At 44.5% G+C, this 20,976-nt stretch overlaps 2 protein-coding genes across 3 annotated transcripts in view; both read left to right on the top strand.

The window, feature by feature from the left end:
• zgc:101569 (uncharacterized protein LOC449822 homolog) overlaps positions 1–20,716 on the top strand; it is a 27,760-nt gene extending 7,044 nt beyond the window's left edge. Inside the window, exons 4-7 of one of the 2 annotated variants that reach the window (XM_029661139.1) lie at positions 172–316; positions 6,701–6,850; positions 14,527–14,774; positions 20,638–20,716. In XM_029661139.1, the coding sequence (XP_029516999.1) occupies positions 172–316; positions 6,701–6,850; positions 14,527–14,759 (528 nt within the window). In that variant the 3' untranslated portion in view covers positions 14,760–14,774; positions 20,638–20,716. Of the gene's footprint in view, positions 1–171; positions 317–6,700; positions 6,851–14,526; positions 18,804–20,637 lie in introns of those variants that run through there. The other variant, XM_029661138.2, reaches the window with a different exon arrangement.
• The window catches only part of bmp6 (bone morphogenetic protein 6), a 36,476-nt gene continuing 35,582 nt past the window's right edge, over positions 20,083–20,976 (top strand). The window contains exon 1 of the mRNA XM_029661133.2: positions 20,083–20,976. Coding sequence (XP_029516993.1) covers positions 20,571–20,976 — 406 coding nt within the window. The 5' untranslated portion in view covers positions 20,083–20,570.

Below are 20,976 nucleotides of genomic sequence, written 5' to 3'. Positions count from 1 at the left end.
CTCTATTGCCAGTCTTTCAAGCTTGTGTATTCTTGTATTATTGTAAAGACCAAGGTCCTTCCTTGTTGTGGGAGTATGTTTGTGCAGGAAGTCTAGTTGCAGCCTTGTTTAGGGAGTGTATTCTTTTCATGCCTCGCTCAGGGTGTGTGTGTCATGTTGTGTGCTTCCCAGGGTCCCTCCCGACTGGTGTTGTCCAAGCCGTTGATAGCAGCGGTCAGTGGCTACGCAGTGGCTGGAGGGCTGGAGCTGGCTCTGTTGGCTGACCTGAGAGTGGTGGAGGAGAGCGCTGTCATGGGGGTGTTCTGTCGCAGATTTGGTATGTGTATCCCACCTACGAGATGACCCCTAGCCACCTCCCTGAGCCTGGTCCTCCACCCCCCCCACTAGTGTGTGTGTATGCCATGTAATTGTGTGAGGTTGCAGCCCTTAGCCCACCAGTTGAAGTCAAAATTGTTACAAAGTGCCTGATTCATTTTCCTTTCAACAGCAACATAGAATTTCAAGCCGTTATCACTTTAGCTTTCTCCTGTTTGGGTTTCAGCAGCAATGACCATGGCCTTTGAAAGCATTGCAAGTACAGACACCAGTACTGTACATGCTGAACTCTCTGATAACCAGAAGGAGAGGAAATGAATGTAGCGTGTAGTAGCATCTCCCATCTCGATACCAGTCTGCCTCTGGGGTTAAAAATATGACCTCTGTGTTTATAAATAGGACCGGTCGTACTATAATTTACTGGCAGCGGGTTGATCCTGGGTCTCTTTCTCTAAATGGGGCTTATCATTTTGGCTCTGTAATTAAACAGCATCCTGGCAGTGCCCTTGCCTGACTTGCGACCAGAGCTAGGGCCAGAGCCAGTGCCACCGTTCAGACTGTCTTGTGGCAGGGGCATGGCCACCATGTCTCGTCTTCTTCACATCACATCATATATCATACTGACGCCGCTAAGTGCATGACATTAGGGGTAAATCGCAATAGTCTATTGGCTTCCTCAATCCTCAAATTGTCTCCTTTCCTTGATACGTACCGAATTGAGCTGGTGAAAGGGGAATGACTAATCGCTCACTTTAGATCTCCTTAAGCAGCCCAGAGTGGAGCATGTGTGCTCTGTGAGGTTTTGACACTGTTGGCGGCAGAGGCACATTTCCTCTCAGCTGCTTATGTTCAGCCACCACACCATCTCGGCTATGCCTCATTCCACAAACCCCTGCGTTGTTTGTCAACACTTTCCCCAGTCGTTTCCCCAGCTTAGTTTGGCCACTGTGGCTCGTTCTATAATTGGATGTGAGTTTAGCACTGTAATTGTTATTTTGACCATACCCAGTTATCAGCTGTGGACGTTGTGTTCCTCCACTCTGTAGTTAGCCTGGAGTGTATAGCAGTAAGGCTCTACTCATCAAAAGTAACTCTACTCCTCTGTAGTCTATCTCTCTGGTAGGTTTGTTGCTTCTCTTTAGTTTAATGGGAGAATTCTGTTCGCGTTTTTGGTGGAGAAACACTTGGACATCAGCCCAAGGGATCCCCTGTGGTTTGAATGAATAACCCAAATCTATGTCATGTGGCCCAATGGAAGACACAAGTGAGTGACAGCTTCCTGTCACATGATTCATTGGAGCCCCATCTCATGTGGAAAAACGAGGAAGGCCAAAACGAGGGATTATAGGATAGCCCACATGTTTAGAGCACAGCCCGGTCCAAAGCTGACATCATGTTGGCCAATTCAAACAACTATCCGATGACTTGTTATTGATGACATGGGGATACCATTCAAAAGCTCTGCTACGTGAAGCTGCATGGCTGAATACTTCCCCTCTAAGCAGTGCATGGGCACAGGAGTGGACAGTTAGTCTAACCTCTACAGGGAGTCCTTAGCAGAACCTGAATTTCGAACCTCCTGGCTGTCCTTGGCCCAATGCAGGATAACCTCTGGACCTTGGCTCCGGGACGTTCCGGCTGCACTAAAAGATCCAATTAGTGAGATGGATGGGGTGGTGGGGTGAGATACAGCTGCCAGAGACTGTGTGTGATACTGGACTGGACCTGACCCCAAGCCTGCAGAGAGACTAGAAAGACCACACCCCAATCTTAAGACTAGAGGATCTGGCTAGTGGCTAGAAAGGCACCTGCAGCACTGTGCGTCTCTGTGGTTTACTGGATGTGAGTTAAACTCTAGTTCTCAGAATGTCCTGTGCGTTCTTCAGAGCCCATGGGGAGGTCTTCATCAAACAATGAACTCGCAGACACCAAAAAACGTCCAAATATTTCTTTGATGTGCTGAACAAAAAGGGAATCCTGTGACAGTGTATTAAGCCCAAAATATTTCTCCAAGATGGAGTGTCGGGGTGTTTCAAAGTTAACCTCCGTTAAAGGTTCACGTTCTCATCTCTGTATCCGTTCCGTACGGATTTGGCTGGAAATCTTTAATCCGCATCGAACTTAATCACATTAACCCTCATGAGAGTCCATTGTGGACAGCTTTGCTTTGAAGTGGTGCAGATGCCTGTATCTCCAGCACAGCTCAGTTCAAACTAAAAAAACATCAGTCGTCTGCCCAAACTGTTTCACAGAGTTCAACACTTCACTATTGTACTGGCAGTCTTACTGTACCTATAGATGTGGTGTTTGAACCAAGAGGAAGCAAATGAATGAGAGTGAGGCTAGGGCTGTTGCGGTGACTGTATTACCGCCACACCGGCAGTCATGAGTCATGACCGCAGGAAAATTCCATGTGACCGTTGAGTCACGTTAATCTCCTCTTACCCAACTTGCTAACAACCTTCAGGTCTTAATGGTCTGGTACTCCGGGTTCTATTGTCCCTCTAATCACTCTGACATCAAATGCAGTTGAAAATCAAATCAAAACTCTTATCATCAAAACAGTATTGTGCTTTTTAAACTCACCTCACTGGTGATAAATTTGAAGAAAAACATGGTTGTTGTGGATGTTGTTTCAATAATGCAACGAAATGGACAGCGCTTTCTAAGGTGATGATTCATTCAAAACACCAATACCCACATTAGAGCTTCGGAATAGGCTCATGAGCCCCCCCCCCCCCAAAAAAAAACGGAATTAAAATGGCAGAAAAACTAAAGTGATTTAAGATGTTTTTGCTACATAATTGGTCTAGCCTATACTTCAAAATTAAACAAATTAGATTTATTGCCTTTGAGTGTGGACTGTATTATTATTCATACAGGATGGACTGGTTACCTTATGCTCCAAGATGTATATCCATGAGTCTGCGAGAGAATGTATAGCCCTAGGCAATGCTGTTGGTTCATTGATTGTGCAGGGCGGTTTACAGAGTTGGCCTACAATTATAGTCCATTTGTTTTTGAATTGCCTAGGAATAGGCCTTTTTTTCTTCAGAATTAATTGGTGAAAACATTACCTTTAGCTATACAGAATCTCACCCCTGTGCGTTTCCATCTCCTACTCTCTCTATTCCTTTCTAGAGCGCGCAGAGGGGCTGTCAACAGTTTAGTAAAATATGTTTTGTTGCGAAATCATGTTACTATTGATGTTCCAAATCAAGCACTGGGTAGCTGCAGGATTTGGGCGTAATATCACCTGTCGCGCAGCTAGAGCATGCTCCTCAAACATGGAGTGAAAGTGTTCTTATATGTATATATCAGCTGCTCATATTAAGCACATGCTCCACTATAAAACCTAAGTAGCCTACCCGGCATCATTGAAAAACGGTCCGGCGGGAAAGCGAGCGGCCTCCATTCGCTATTCCAGTGTACCATACGGATGACATGTATTTTTCCCCTTGTTCCTGCCCATTTGATAATGGACCATTCTAAATCGAAACAAATTTGACTAGTAAAGACAAGATTCAATTGAGAATAGTCTGATGGGTGAAAATATGATCACTTGATGAGAGAACAGCTGTGCAGTCTGAGGCAAGGAACAAGCTTCTTTTTTTTGCTACATTCTCAAATCATCAATAGATAATGTTTTGATTTCAAAGACATTCTAAGGTTTGTATCATTCACATCTAAAGTTGCCAAATAACTATACATCTAGCGTATGGGACCTGTTTCAAATTATCACGTTTTACGCTCAACATAGCCACTTCAAATATCAGCTAAGTTAAATTATATTCGTATACTATAAAATCATATACGTAAGGGATAATCATCGAGGGGCTATGCGTTCAATGTAAAAATAATTGAACGACTCGGAAGGTGTGTTCCACGATGTGCAAGCGGAGTTGAACTGACCTTCCACTGTTTTCCAGAGAACGCATTGAGCCCCGAGTTGATTATCCCTTTTATACCATGGCTATAATTTAACACATTTGCAGCTAGAAATGTGTTCAACATCCACTGAAGTAGCTAGCAAGTTTACTAGATAGCTACAGTAGTTGCCGTGGTAATGAAACAAACAGACTTCGTAGTTTAGCTAACCAAACCATCAGTCCTAGCTTGCCATTATGAACAACCAATTCAACAATGCCAATCATGTTTTCAATTCTACTTTTTCTTTCAAAAGCAGCTCAAACATAGAACATGTAAGAATGAACTATAGCCATTGAATTCTACCGTGCAGATATACATAATGCCCTTCAAGCCAATCAGAAACAAGTATTCAACAATGCCATGATATAATATAAAATAATGGCACAGGACTTATAAGCAGTCTTTTGCAATAACCAGCTGACAAAATGTCATGACAGACACAGCCCTAAGTGAGGCCATTGTTGCAACCAGCATACATAGAAATGATATTGGAATATGAATGGTTAACCATCATCTCCCCAGCATAGCAGCGTTTTAGAAAAAAAAAACATTGGATAAAAAAGTGGTAAAAGGCATATCCTCCTGCACTACCCCTGCAATGCAGAGGATAAGGCTGACAGTCAGGAAGAGAACCACCTATATCTATTATTGGACAATGGGCTCTGCTGACACACGCAAAAAAGACTGTTAGAACTGGTATGACTCTAGATGGATTTATCTGCTTTGAATAGATGTGGAATTAAAGGAAGTTCTGGTAAATCCTTTCTCATTCTCAGATCTCCCCCCCTCAAAAAAAAGTTTGGAAAAAAAATGAGACGATTTCAAGGGGACGTTGCCCAACACACTGGATTCCATTCATAGGGAACAAAGGATAGGCTGGTGTGTTAATGCAAACAGGACTAGTTTGAGACAGACAGGGAGAGTATCAGCAGGCTTTGAGGCGGCTGCTGGATAAGAGAGGACCCTTCCGAGGGCTGATAGCACGGTGCCAACAGCACTAAAGATTATCTGGCCCAACCTGGCTCCTCTCTCTCCAATCTGGCCTGTTAGTTCTGGACACGGACTGAAGAGGCTCTCTGCGCCACAATCTAATCTAGCCTCCGGCCCTGAGAGAAACTAGGGGGTTGTGGTGTGTGTGTGTGTGTGTGTTTGCGAGGTAGTGGGGTGGAATTGCTCAAACTGGCCATCCTGTTTGAGAAAATGTAACAAATGGACTTAAAGTCTGTAATGCGATGTTGTTGTGATGCCATTGTAAAAAAAATAAAAAAAAGTTTTTTAAATTATGGAATTGAAGTCAGATTTCTTCACCTTGGGCTATTGGCAGCACACTCTTTCATAGGAATTTTCAACGGAATCGACCTGACCGGTAGAGACAGGGAAACATGTATTTGCTGACAAAGAGCTCCCTCCCTAAGAACCTGTCTTGTGTCAGGTTGCCATATGTGCTGAGTTTTTGACCCGAGGCCTCTCGATTGGTTGCAGATGTATTAACACTGGTATTCAATGTATTCAAATGTGATTTATTTGAAGGACTCCGAGAATGTAGCGGGGAGTATGAATGAATAGAATTAGTGTTTCCACAACTCTCCCCTGGGGAACTCCCACCGAAAACCCAGAAAGATGATTTCAGGTTATGAAAATATGTTGGACTCATATGCTCTTAATAATGGGTGGTCAAGCAGAATCTCTGACTGACAGGACTTGAGGACACAAGCTCCCTGTGCTTCGGAGGCCAGTAAAACTCTACCTCCATCTGCCTCACGGCCACAAGGGCTTCCGCAAATATCCTACTATCAGAATTCTCAGGCTGGTGGATATGCTGGTGGACATGGTAACTTTAATTTAGCTACTCTGGATCATTATTTGGACCTGTACTGTCATATCTTGATTTTTGATTATTTGTTTATTAGTATTGTATTTGCGAGACATTCTACTGCACTGTTGGAGCTTGTAACGTCAGCATTTTACTGCACCTGATATAACACCTACAAATATGTGTACGCTACCAATAAACTTAGATTTCATTTGTATATGAATTATGATATTTTAGGAGCCACTCAGTGTTGGTGGAAAAACACTCATTTTTAAGTCATACATTGGTGCAACCAGGAGTGTGTGTAGTGGAGGGTAAAAGCATGACAACACTGTTTATGCAGCTTTTTAATTTTGCACGAGCGTTTACCCAACTTTTGCGGAAAATGCATTAAAAGTATAAGGAGCATTGCTTTACTCACCACGAACGGCCGGCGGTCAGCGTTTACTCCCATATATATTTTTAACACTACATCACTGGGTAGAACGCATGAGTGATAAACTCCCTCACAGTCTACCTACCCACTTATAAGTGTATGTGTATGTCTGTGTGCAACATTAAGACTAGAATAGTCAACCACTCTGTAAAGTCCTGCAGCCCTCCTTAGAATGTCACTCATGGATGATTCCCTTGTCACCTTAGGCGTCCCCTTGATTGATGGGGGTACAGTCCGGCTCCCCCGTCTCATTGGTCTCTCCCGGGCTATGGACTTGATTCTGACTGGAAGACCCATTGGGGCACAGGAGGCCTTAGCCTTCGGATTGGCTAACAGAGTGGTACCGGATGGCCAAGGTAAGAAATATGCCCTCTCTTGAGGTTTTGTTGGTAATATTCCTCTCCTCACTCTGAACAAGTATTTTTTTAACTGCATTTTGAAGTTTTGTTACAGTGGGGCAAAAAAGTATTTAGTCAGTCACCAATTGTGCAAGTTCTCCCACTTAGAAAGATGAGAGAGGCCTGTAATTGTCATCATAGGTACACTTCAACTATAACAGACAAAATTAGAAAATAAAATCCAGAAAATCACATTGTAGGATTTTTAATGAATTTATTTGCAAATTATGGTGGAAAATAAGTATTTGGTCAATAACAAAAGTTTATCTCAATACTTTGTTATATACCCTTTGTTGGCAATGACAGAGGTCAAACGTTTTCTGTAAGTCTTCACAAGGTTTTCACACACTGTTGCTGGTATTTTGGCCATTCCTCCATGCAGATCTCCTCTAGAGCAGTGATGTTTTGGGGCTGTTGCTGGGCAACACAAACTTTCAACTTCCTCCAAAGATGTTCTATGGGGTTGAGATCTGGAGACTGGCTAGGCCACTCCAGGACCTTGAAATGCTTCTTACGAAGCCACTCCTTCGTTGCCCGGGCGGTGTGTTTGGGATCATTGTCATGCTGAAAGACCCAGCCACGTTTCATCTTCAATGCCCTTGCTGATGGAAGGAGGTTTTCACTCAAAATCTCATGATACATGGCCCCATTCATTCTTTCCTTTACACGGATCAGTCATGCTGGTCCCTTTGAGAAAAACAGCCCCAAAGCATCATGTTTCCACCCCCATGCTTCACAGTAGGTATGGTGTTCTTTGGATGCAACTCAGCATTCTTTGTCCTCCAAACACGACAAGTTGAGTTTTTACCAAAAAGTTATATTTTGGTTTCATCTGACCATATTACATTCTCCCAATCTTCTTCTGGATCATCCAAATGCTCTCTAGAAAACTTCAGACGGGCCTGGACATGTACTGGCTTAAGCAGGGGGACACGTCTGGCACTGCAGGATTTGAGTCCCTGGCGGCGTAGTGTGTTACTGATGGTATGCTTTGTTACTTTGGTCCCAGCTCTCTGCAGGTCATTCACTAGGTCCCCCCATGTGGTTCTGGGATTTTTGCTCACCGTTCTTGTGATCATTTTGACCCCACGGGGTGAGATCTTGCGTGGAGCCCCAGATCGAGGGAGATTATCAGTGGTCTTGTATGTCTACCATTTCCTAATAATTGCTCCCACAGTTGATTTCTTCAAACCAAGCTGCTTACCTATTGCAGATTCAGTCTTCCCAGCCTGGTGCAGGTCTACAATTTTGTTTCTGGTGTCCTTTGACAGCTCTTTGGTCTTGGCCAGTGGATTTTGGTGTGCGCAGACCAGCTGGCCGGTGTGTTTACGGACATATTCAATCAATCCCTAACCAGTCTGCTGTTCCCACATGCTTCAAGAGGGCCACCATTGTTCCTGTTCCCAAGAAAGCTAAGGTAACTGAGCTAAACGACTACCGCCCCGTAGCACTCACTTCCGTCATCATGAAGTGCTTTGAGAGACTAGTCAAGGACCATATCACCTCCACCCTACCTGACACCCTAGACCCACTCCAATTTGCTTACCGCCCAAATAGGTCCACAGACGATGCAATCTCAACCACACTGCACACTGCCCTAACCCACCTGGACAAGAGGAATACCTATGTGAGAATGCTGTTCATCGACTACAGCTCGGCATTCAACACCATAGTACCCTCCAAGCTCGTCATCAAGCTCGAGACCCTGGGTCTCGACCCCGCCCTGTGCAACTGGGTACTGGACTTCCTGACGGGCCGCCCCCAGGTGGTGAGGGTAGGCAACAACATCTCCTCCCCGCTGATCCTCAACACGGGGCCCCACAAGGGTGCGTTCTGAGCCCTCTCCTGTACTCCCTGTTCACCCACGACTGCGTGGCCACGCACGCTCCAACTCAATCATCAAGTTTGCGGACGACACAACAGTGGTAGGCTTGATTACCAACAACGACGAGACGGCCTACAGGGAGGAGGTGAGGGCCCTCGGAGTGTGGTGTCAGGAAAATAACCTCACACTCAACGTCAACAAAACTAAGGAGATGATTGTGGACTTCAGGAAACAGCAGAGGGAACACCCCCTATCCACATCGATGGATCAGTAGTGGAGAGGGTAGCAAGTTTTAAGTTCCTCGGCATACACATCACAGACAAACTGAATTGGTCCACTCACACTGACAGCGTCGTGAAGAAGGCGCAGCAGCGCCTCTTCAACCTCAGGAGGCTGAAGAAATTCGGCTTGTCACCAAAAGCACTCACAAACTTCTACAGATGCACAATCGAGAGCATCCTGGCGGGCTGTATCACCGCCTGGTACGGCAACTGCTCCGCCCTCAACCGTAAGGCTCTCCAGAGGGTAGTGAGGTCTGCACAACGCATCACCGGGGGCAAACTACCTGCCCTCCAGGACACCTACACCACCCGATGTTACAGGAAGGCCATAAAGATCATCAAGGACATCAACCACCCGAACCACTGCCTGTTCACCCCGCTATCATCCAGAAGGCGAGGTCAGTACAGGTGCATCAAAGCTGGGACCGAGAGACTGAAAAACAGCTTCTATCTCAAGGCCATCAGACTGTTAAACAGCCACCACTAACATTGAGTGGCTGCTGCCAACACACTGTCATTGACACTGACCCAACTCCAGCCACTTTAATAATGGGAATTGATGGGAAATGATGTAAATATATCACTAGCCACTTTAAACAATGCTACCGTATATACTGTACTCTAGATCATCGACTGCATCCTTATGTCACTAGCCACTTTAACTATGCCACTTTGTTTACTTTGTCTACATACTCATCTCATATGTATATACTGTACTCGATACCATCTACTGTATGCTGCTCTGTACCATCACTCATTCATATATCCTTATGTACATATTCCTTATCCCCTTACACTGTGTATAAGACAGTAGTTTTGGAATTGTTAGTTAGATTACTTGTTGGTTATCACTGCATTGTCGGAACTAGAAGCACAAGCATTTCGCTACACTCGCATTAACATCTGCTAACCGTTCAAAGAGGTGCCATTAATACAGGTAACGAGTGGAGGACAGAGGAGCCTCTTAAAGAAGAAGTTACAGGTCTGTGAGAGCCAGAAATCTTGCTTGTTTGTAGGTGACCAAATACTTATTTTCCACCATAATTTGCAAATAAATTCATTAAAAATCCTACAATGTGATTTTCTGGATTTTTTCCCCTCATTTTTTTCTGTCATAGTTGAAGTGTACCTATGATGAAAATGACAGGCCTCTCTCATCTTTTTAAGTGGGAGAACTTGCACAATTGGTGACTGACTAAATACTTTTTTGTCCCACTGTATCTGTTCCAATGTAATGGCTGTGGTAGATTAGACAGATTTATGTAAGATATTTTACTCAATAGTTATCAAATTTATATGCCATTTCATTGGTTGGAATAAACCTTACGAATAACTTCATCAAATTCTTTGAGCAATGATAGTTGAATTGGACTATGTATAATTTCCAAAATGGCATTTTTGCTATGAATGTGTGAACTCCAACTCCTTCATCCCTATGAAAAGCCTTTTCATGTGCTCTCCTGGTTAAGATTCCTCAAAAAACATTAGAAGATTAAGTTAAGTCTTTTCGGAAGTCATTCCCACAGCCAAGTCCGACTAATTGGACTCTGAGGCTGATCACTTTGGTTAGAGATAGCTCAAAGAGAGAGGGGGCACTTGGGCATCACTCACATCAGCCCTTTGCTTCCATAGGAGATTTGGATGTCATCCAGTGCTTTCATGTGGCCCAGGGAACAAAGTGGCTTGGCTCAAGCACAGAGAGGCAGGAAGTGCAGGAGGAAGGGAGGATGCACCAGCAGTAGCTGTAACTGAATAGCTGCCAAGTTTCCTATGCTAATGTAATTATTGAAACTAACTACAGAGGGTATATATCCTGTGTGTTTGTGTATAACACTCGCTTGGTGGTGTGTATGAGTACGCTTGGTGGTGTGAATGTTTAGAATGGTGCCCGAGGGGATGGCTGACATTTTACATGCTCCTAACCAACTTATTTTAACTTATTTTGTACATAATGTTGCTGCTACCGTCTCTTATGACCGAAAATAACTTCTGGACATCAGAACAGCAATTACTCACCTCGAACTGGAGCTTTTTCCTTTAACGAGTCCGGCGCAAAGGATATACTGCTTTCTCGGGAACAGGGCCAAATCCCCATCATTTGAGTGATAAAAGACGGAGAAAAGGGTGCGGAGGTCGGGCTGCCTTCTGAGAATTCGTAGGTGAGTGGGTAAACCTCCACTGCCATCCGTTCTATTGGTCAATGTGCAATCATTGGACGATGAAATCGATGACCTACAATTAAGATTATCCTACCAACGGGCCATTAAAAACTGTAAATTGTTTCACTGAGTCATGGCTGAACGACAATGCGGATAATATAGAGCTGGTGGGATTTTTCAATGCACTGGCAGGACAGAGAAGCTACGTCTGGTAAGACGAGCAGTGGGGGTGTGTCTATTTGTCAATAACAGCTGGTGTGCGATGTCTATTAAAGAAGTCTCGAGATATTGCTCGCCTTAGGTAGAGTACCTTATGATGAGCTGTAGACCACACTATCTACCTAGAGAGTTCTCATCTATATTATTTGTAGCCGTCTATTTTCCACCACAAACTGATGCGGGTACTAAGACTGCACTCAACCAACTGTGTAAGGCCACAAGCAAACAAGAAAACGCTCTCCCAGAAGCGGCGCTCCTAGTGGCCGGGGACTTTAACGCAGGCAAACTTAATTAAATCCGTTTTACCTCATTTCTACCAGCATGTCACATGTGCAACCAGAGGGGAAAAAACTCTAGACCACCTCTACTCCACACAGTTTGGAACTAGGTAGTGAGTGTTGCAATCGAGGACAGACGAAAAGCTTCAGCACTCAGCACTCCCGTTCTGTGAGCTCGTGTGGCCTACCACTTCGCGGCTGAGCCGTTGTTGCACCAAGATGTTTCCACTTCACACTAACAGCACTCCCAGTTGACCAGGACAGCTCTAGCAGGGCAGAAATTTGACAAACTGACGTGTTGGTAAGGTGGCATCCTATGACGGTGGCACGTTAAGTCACTGAGCTCTTCAGCAATGCCATTCTACTGCCAATGTTTATCTATGGAGATTGCTCTCCTAGTGGCCGGGGACTAATGCAGGCAAACTTAAATCCATTTCTCCTCTTTTCTACCAGCATGTCACATGTGCAACCAGAGGAAAAAAGAACTCTAGACCAACTTTACTCCACACACAGAGATGCATACAAAGCTCTCCCCCACCCTCCATTTGGCAAATCTGACTATAATTCTGTCCTCCTGATTCCTGCTTACAAACAAAAACTAAAGCAGGAAGTACCAGTGACTCGCTCAATACGGAAGAGGTCAGATGACGCGGATGCTACGCTACAGGATTGTTTTGCTAGCACAGACTGGAATATGTTCTGGAAATCATCCAATGGCATTGAGGAGTATACCACCTCATTGGCTTCATCAATAGATGCACCAACAACGCCCTCCCCACGGTGACTACGTACATATCCCAACCAGATGCCATGGATTACAGGCAACATCTGCACTGAGCTAAAGGCTAGAGCTGCCACTTTCAAGGAGGGGGACACTAATCCGGACGCTTATAAGAAATCCCGCTATGCCCTCAGACGAACCATCAAACAAGCAAAGCTTCAATACAGGATTAAGATTGAATCCTACTACACCGGCTCTGACTCTCGTCGGATGTGGCAGGACTTGAAAACTATTACGGACTACAAAGAGAAACCCAGACGCGCCCAGTAACGCGAGCCTACCAAACGAGCTAAATGCCTTTTATGTTCACTTCGAGGCACGTAACACTTAAGGGTCACATAAACAGCATCCTCCCTTATACCCTAGACCCACTCCAATTTGCATACTGCCCCAACAGATCCACAGATGATGCAATCTCAATCTCAATCCACACTGCCCTTTCCCACCTGGACAAAAGGAACACCTATGTGAGAATGCTGTTCATTGACTACAGTTCAGCGTTCAACACCATAGTGCCCACAAAGCTCATCACTAACCTAAGGACCCTGGGACTAAACACCCCCCTCTGGAACTGGATCCTGGACTTCCTGACGGGCCACCCCCAGGTGGTAAGGGTAGGCAACAATACGTCTGCCACACTGATCGTAAACACTGGGGCCCCTCAGGGGTGTGTACTTAGTCCCCTCCTGTACTCCCTGTTCACCCACGACTGCGTGGTCAAACACGACTCCAACACCATCATTAAGTTTGCTGACGACACAACAGTGTTATCACCCACAACGATGAGACAGCCTATAGGGAGGAGGTCAGAGACCTGGCAGTGTGGTGCCAGGACAACAACCTCTCCCTCAATGTGAGCAAGACAAAGGAGCTGATTGTAGACTACTGGAAAAGGCGGGCTGAACAGGCCCCCATTAACATCGATGGGGCTGTAGTGGAGTGGGTCGAGAGTTTCAAGTTCCTTGTTGTCCACATCACCAACGAACTATCATGGTCCAAATACACCAAGACAGTCGTGAAGAGGGCACGACAACACCTTTCCCCCACAGGAGACTGAAAAGATTTGGCATGGGTCCCCAGATCCTTAAAATGTTATACAGCTGCACCATCGAGAGCATCCTGTCTACTGCCTGCTATGGAAACTGCTTGGCATCTGACAGTAAGGCGCGACAGAGGCTAATGCGGACGGCCCAGTACATCACTGGGGCCAATCCTCCCGTCATCCAGGACCTATATACCAGGCGGTGTCAGAGGAAAGCCTCCAAAAATTTCGGAGACTCCAGTCACCCAAGTCATAGACTGTTTTCTCTGCTACCGCACGGCTAGCGGTACCAGAGCACCAAGTCTAGGACTAAAAGGGTCCTTAACAGCTTCTACCCCCAGCCCATAAGACTGCTGAACAATTAATCAAATGGCCACCGGACTATTTACATTGACCCCCCCCCCCCCTTCATTTGTTTTGTACACTGCTGCTACTCGCTATTTGTTATTACTATTAACCTGTAACCCCGCACATTGAATCGGTACCGGTACCCCCTGTATAAAGTGTTGGGGCGGCAGGGTAGCCTAGTGGTTAGAGCATTGGACTAGTAACCGGAAGGTTGCAAGTTCAAACCCCCGAGCTGACAAGGTACAAATCTGTCGTTCTGCCCCTGAACAGGCAGGAGCGCCAATCATCCAGACTGAGTCTGTCGCCGTTCCTAGGCCGTCATTTAAAATAAGAATTTGTTCTTAACTGACTTGCCTAGTTAAATAAAATAAAATAAATAAAGGTAATAAAGCCTCATTATTGTTATTTTATTGTTAATTGTTATTATTTTTTACTTCATTTTATTTGTGAAATATTCTCTTAACTCTTTCTTGAACTGCACTGTTGGTTAAGGGCTTTTCGCGGTAAGGTGTTGTATTCGGCGCATGTGACAAATAAAGTTTGATTTTGATTAGTGTACAGTTGGTGGTGTGTAATGAATGTATGCCTGGTGGTGTGTATGTGTGTACATGTATGTGCTTATTTGCCTCCGCATGAGTCTGTTTCTTTACGATGCTCACTTACATATCTTGTGTGTGTGTTTTTGCGTGTGTGTGTCTCAGCTCTGCAGGCAGCTCTGGAGCTAGCTGAGCAGATCAGCACCTTCCCCCAGCAGTGCATGCGTGCAGACCGCTCCTCTGCCCTCTACAGTGTCTATGATGCCCCCTCCTTCAGCTTGGCCTTGCAGTACGAAATGGACCATGGAGCGCCAATCATCCAGACTGAGTCTGTCGCCGGGGCAACCACGTTCAGCTCAGGGACAGGAAGAGGCGGGAAATTCTCCTCAAAGCGCTAGTAACACTTTATTTAGGTATGCCTATTTTTTTCACCTTTATTTAACCAGGTAGGCTAGTTGAGAACAAGTTCTAATTTGCAACTGCAACCTGTCCAAGATAAAGCATAGCATTTTGACATATACAACAACACAGAGTTACACATGGAATAAACAAAACATAGTCAGTAATACAGTAGAAAAAAAAGAAAGAAAAAAGTCTATACACAGTGAGTGCAAATGAGGTAAGATAAGGGAGTTAAGGCAATAAATAGGCCATGGTGGCGAAGTAATTACAATATAGCAATTAAACACTGGAATGGTAGATGTGCAGAAGATGAATGTGCAAGTAGAGATACTCGGGTGCAAAGGAGCAAGATAAATAAATACAGTTTGGGGATGAGGTAGTTGGATGGGCTGTTTACAGATTGGCTATGTACAGGTGCAGTGATCTGTGAGCTGCTCTGACAGCTGGTGCTTAAAGCTGAGGGAGATATGAGTCTCCAGCTTCAGTGATTTTTTTCAGTTTGTTCCAGTCATTGGCAGCAGAGAACTGGAAGGAAAGGCGGCCAAAGTATGAATTGGCTTTGGGGGTGACCAGTGAGCCATACCTGCTGGAGCACGTGCTACGAGTGGGTGCTGCTATGGTGACCAGTGAGCTGAGATGAGGTGGGGCTTTACCTAGCAGAGACTTGTAGATGACCTGGAGCCAGTGTGTTTTGCGACGAGAGTGAAGCGAGGGCCAGCCAACGAGAGGTTACAGATCGCAGTGGTGGGTAGTATATGGGGCTTTGGTGACAAAACGGATGGCACTGTGATAGACCGCATCCAATTTGTTGAGTAGAGTGTTGGAGGCTATTTGGTAAATGACATCGCCAAAGTCGAGGATCGGTAGGATGGTCAGGTTTACGAGGGTATGTTTGGTCAGCATGAGTGAAGGAGGCTTTGTTGCAAAATAGGAAGCCGATTCTAGATTTCATTTTGGATTGGAGATGCTTAATGTGAGTCTGGAAGGAGAGTTTACAGTCTAACCAGACACCTAGGTATTTGTAGTTATCCACATATTCTAAGTCAGAGCCGTCCACAGTATTGATGCTGGACGGGTGGGCAGGTGCAGGCAGTGATAGGGTGAAGAGCATGCATTTAGTTTTACTTGCATTTAACAGCAGTTGGAGGCTACGGAAGGAGAGTTGTAAACATGACTACATAGTGTATGACTATGTACACTACATGACCAAACGTATGTGGACACCTGCTCATCGAACATCTAATTCTAAAATTATGGGCATTAATATGGAGTTGGTCCCCCCTTTGCTGTTATAACAGCCTCCACTCTTTTGGGAATGCTTTCCATTACATGTTGGAACATTGCTGTGGGAACTTGCTTCCATTCAGCCATGAGCATTTGTGATGCTGATGTTGGGCAATTAGGCCTGGCTAGCAGTCGGCGGTCCAATTCATCCCAAAGGTGTTTGATGGAGTTGAGGTCAGGGCTCTGTGCAGGCCAGTCAAGATCTTCTACACCGATCTCGACAAACCTTTCCTGTATGGACCATGCTTTGTGCACAGGGGGATTGTCATGCTGAAACAGGAAAGGGCTTATAACAAACTGTTCCCACAAAGTTAGAAGCAGAATCGTCTAGAATGTCATTGTATGCTGTCGCGTTAAGATTTCCCTTCAGTGGAACTAAGGGGTCTAGCCCTAACCATGAAAAACAGCCCCAGACCATTATTCCTCATCCACCAAACTTTACAGTTGGCACTATGCATTGGGGCAGGTAGCATTCTCCTGGTATCTGCCAAACACAGATTTGGCCATCGGACTGCCAAAAGGTGAAGCGTGATTCATCACTCCAATTTTCACTGGTCCAGACTCCAATGGCGGCGAGCTTTACCCCATTCCAGCTGACGCGTTGCATTGCGCATGGTGATCTTAGGCTTGTATGCGGCTGCTTGGCCATGGAAACCCATTTCATTAAGCTCCTGACGAACAGTTATTGTGCTGACGTTGCTTCCAGAGGCAGTTTGGAACTCGGTAGTGAGTGTTGCAACCGAAGACAGGCGATTTTTACACACTTCAGCACTCGGCAGTCCCGTTCTGTGAGCTTGTGTGGCCTACCACTTCGCGCCTGAGCCATTGTTGCTCCTAGATGTTTCCACCTCACAATAACAGCACTGTCTTTCGGATGGGACGTTATGGTGTCCTGACTCTCTGTGGTCACTAAAGATCCCATGGCACTTATCGTAAGAGTAGGGGTGTTAACCCTGGTGTCCTGGCTAAATTCCCAATCTGGCCTTCATACCATCATGGCCACCTGATCACCCGAGTTTACAATTGGCTCATTCATCCCCCCTCCTCTCCCCTGTAACTATTCCCCAGGTCGTTGCTGTAAATGAGAATGTGTTCTCAGTCAACTTACCTGGTAAAATAAGGGTTCAATAAAAATTAATTTTAAAAAACTTACAGTTGACCAAGGCAGCTCTAGCAGGGCAAAAAATTTGACGAATTGACCTGTTGGAAAGGTGGCATCTTAGTTAAATAAAGGTAACATTTAAAAAATATATATATAATAATGACTGTGCCACGTTGAAAGTCACTGAGCTCTTCAGTAAGGCCATTCTACTGCCAATGTTTGTTTATGGAGATTGCATGGCTGTGTGCTCGATTTTATACACCTGTCAGCAATGGGTGTGGCTATAATAGCCGAATCCACTACTTTTGTATATATAATGAATATGTACGTAGTTTTTTCTTCATGATTTATAAATGATACCAGGTCCACTAAATGGTTTATAGATGGTAAACACGTATACATGGATTATTAGCCGACTGTCCACCTTTTTCCCACCATTTTGCATCACACGGTGTCATACTGGTGTGTCAGATACAACCTCCGTGGGGCAAATGACAAAGTCATACAAACAATGACAGAACCTCACCAGCTGCTTATCTGTACAGTATATTTCATTATGATCCCCCACATACCAAAGGTTCTTTAAAGTTAAATCACTACACTCGACAATTGTGGTTGGTATACCACCCTCATATCTAGAGGAATTAGAGGGAGGGCTAGTAGGGGTATGGAGGCTGATTGAAAGAAGCAAAACCTTTGAAAGACAAAGACTGGAAAGCAGCAATAGCATCAAAAGCACCAGCACTATACTGGCATTGTTTCTGGTTGGAGTTGTACAATGGTTGTGTGATGTGTGGGGTCTTGGGTCTACCGCCAGACTATACTGTAGTAAGATGGTGGTGTGGATATTTTTGTGTGGAAATGCCATGTTTAGAGGAATAATTACTGTGCGAAGAATGACTGTGAGTGTGTTTATGCCTGTGTGTATGCGTGTGTTCCCACATGTTTATGTCTGTATAATTAGTGTGGAATATTTAGCAGTCCAAGTGAACTTGGTGTTATGAGTGAACATTCCTCTGGTGGACAGCTCCCCCTCAATTATCTGTGTGCTGTGTGTGTGTGTGGGTGTTTGTGCGCACATGCATATGTGTGAGAGATGATTTAGATTGGAAGCAGAAAGTAGTACCCTAAGGCAGGTGTGTGTGTGTGTGTGTGTGTGTGCGCGTGTGTGTGCGTGTGTATACTGTATGGTATATCCACATATATATATACTGTATATCCACAGGTTGCAATGAGACCAGCCTGTGTATGAGGGACTCCAATCTCTCTCCTCAGGTTGTGAGTGTGACCCATCGTGTGTGTGTTAATTAGGGTGAGGAGAGGCTCTGTCTAGACGCCATGATGACAGGACAAACACCCCCTGTTTAGCCTGTGTGCCCTCCCTCTGCTTCCTCTTGCCTCCTCACCCACGGCCAATACACCCAGCTATCACCTGCTCCCAACACACACAGACACACAAACACACACATTGTTATTTCCTATTCAATTTTTGTACCGCTCGAAGTGGACGTTTGAGGTTGAATATTCGTCAATAGCCAGACACTAATCGTGGCATGTCTTTACAATGATGTATTTTACTTGCTAATACAGTAAGAGTGGCATGCCTAAATTAGATGTGATGATGTGTAAATAAAGCTAATATTAAGACAGTCAACTGTTGGTCCAATATAGTATATTTTTTGTGTCATCCTCCGTTTTACTAAATTACTAGCAAAGAATGCATTATTGACAAATGGTTCTTGGTAGAAGGGTTCTGTATTGAATTTTATATATTATTTTTCATTCTTACTTTTCTAAAAGTTCATTCTACAAGGCTGCAAACAGACGAGTTCAATCTCTACGACCAAAAACAGTGAGCAGGTAGCCTTTTATATAACAGCCAGACTTCTTTTACTTTTCCCCACTGTGCTGGCTGTCTGTCTGTCTCATCTCTTCCCCCCCAGTCCTGTAGGCAGTTGTTGGGAGTCTCCTTCCTCTCTTTCGCCTGGACCTCAGCCAGTGGGGAAGGAGGAAGGGGGAGGGGATGTGGCTTTGATGCTGCTACGCTCTTCAAGCTCCCAACAGATAAGATAGGCTGCAGAGAGATAAGGACACCCTGCCTTCCTATCAGAGGGATCTGGGCCCACAGACAGACACAACATGGAGGGGGGTGGTGGTGTGGGGGCACTCTCTTCTGTTCCCTCTCCAACCCCCCCCTCACCCTAAATAAGTAGTACTTTATTATTATTTTATTTTTCCTTTATTTAACTAGGCTCATGACTCAGTGACATAATGTTGCTCAGTTATATAGTGCATATGAATAATGGAGTTTTTTTTGTTGTTGTTTTTTTTTTACATTTGTCTGGTGCATTACACATTTATTGGAATATAATAGTGTTATTTTGAGCACCATGTGTGGTATTGAACCCTGTCTCTTGAAGCAAGTGTGTAACGGAGTCATTAAGCAAACGTGGATCACAATTTGATACAATTTGCATAAAGTAGTATAGTATAGTAATATTGTAACGTGTCTGAGATGTTGCTGTTTTTCATTTCATCGTCAGGGGTCGTGCATAACCAATATAATATTATTTCCAAACGGACTATAGTAGTTTTCCCTAAAGAAAGTCCTTGAAGACCTTTATAAGAAACAAGTGTCTCAAACCTTTTAACTACTTAAAAATAAGACCGTTATGACCTGTCCAGGTTATTCGAATAGTATATATCACTATTTTTCGGGCAAAGAAAGTTTTACATTTGGTGCGAAGGTTATTGCAGACAAATGGTCATAAATATGAATTCAAGTATTTTTAATTTCTCATACGTATGAAAAGATGTACAGCTTTTGATGGGCACTTTCTACATGTAAATCAAATGTCGTCAGCCCCACCTATCCTCTGCGCGCACTAACTGGGCGGGTACAGTGGCTACACGCGCTTTACTACCTGCTAATGCCCGTTACTCAGAACTCATACTCATACACTGCAGATACACATTCAACCGGTGGAATTGAGGAAACTTCAAGTTAAGGGGTTATTTCTTCTACGCAACATTGGGAAATATTGTATTTAAGAATTAAATACATACAGTAGAGTACAATGGTTTCTTTCAGAGTTATATTTTTACCAGAAAACATGTCGTGTAACTTTTAATTTTGACTGGGTCTGACTTGGACTTACCGAAGCGTTCATAAGTTGTTTTACATGCTGCCTTTGACGCAGAAAGCCGAGCTGTGGACTTGGAGACTTTTCAGAAATTATGAAGACCAATTTTACGAACATTTTTTGTTGGATGATATTGCATAATGCGTGAATGATTCTCGATTTATTTCAAAGGAGCTACTTTAGCTTTCAGTGAGAACAAGGAGCTAATTTGAAGAAAAACAATTGAAACTTATTGAAACCGTACGTCAGAGACACACTGACTAGAAACTGGACATACAATGACAAGCTGTTGGTTTGCCTTTGTGGGTTTGTGGTGGAGCGCTTATTGCATGTTCCTTATTGCAGGTAGCAATTATTTATTCGATGGGAACAACGAGGTACACCCAAGTTTCATTCACCGGCGGTTGCGGACTCACGAAAAGAGAGAGATGCAGAAGGAGATCCTCTCCATCCTTGGACTTCCACACAGACCCAGACCGCATCTGTCACATGGAAAGTACAACTCCGCTCCGCTCTTCATGCTGGATCTTTACAATACGATATCCAGCGAGGAGAAAAACGAAGTGGAGGGCATGTTGGAACAGTACCAGTCCATGTACACCACCCAAGGTCCCCCTTTGGCAACATATCAGGAGAATGCCTTCCTAAATGACGCCGACATGGTGATGAGCTTTGTCAATTTGG

Source organism: Oncorhynchus nerka, linkage group LG6 (assembly GCF_034236695.1).
Source record: "Oncorhynchus nerka isolate Pitt River linkage group LG6, Oner_Uvic_2.0, whole genome shotgun sequence".
NCBI classification, from domain to species: Eukaryota; Metazoa; Chordata; class Actinopteri; order Salmoniformes; family Salmonidae; genus Oncorhynchus; species Oncorhynchus nerka.
This window is presented reverse-complemented; position numbering and strand designations above follow the sequence as displayed.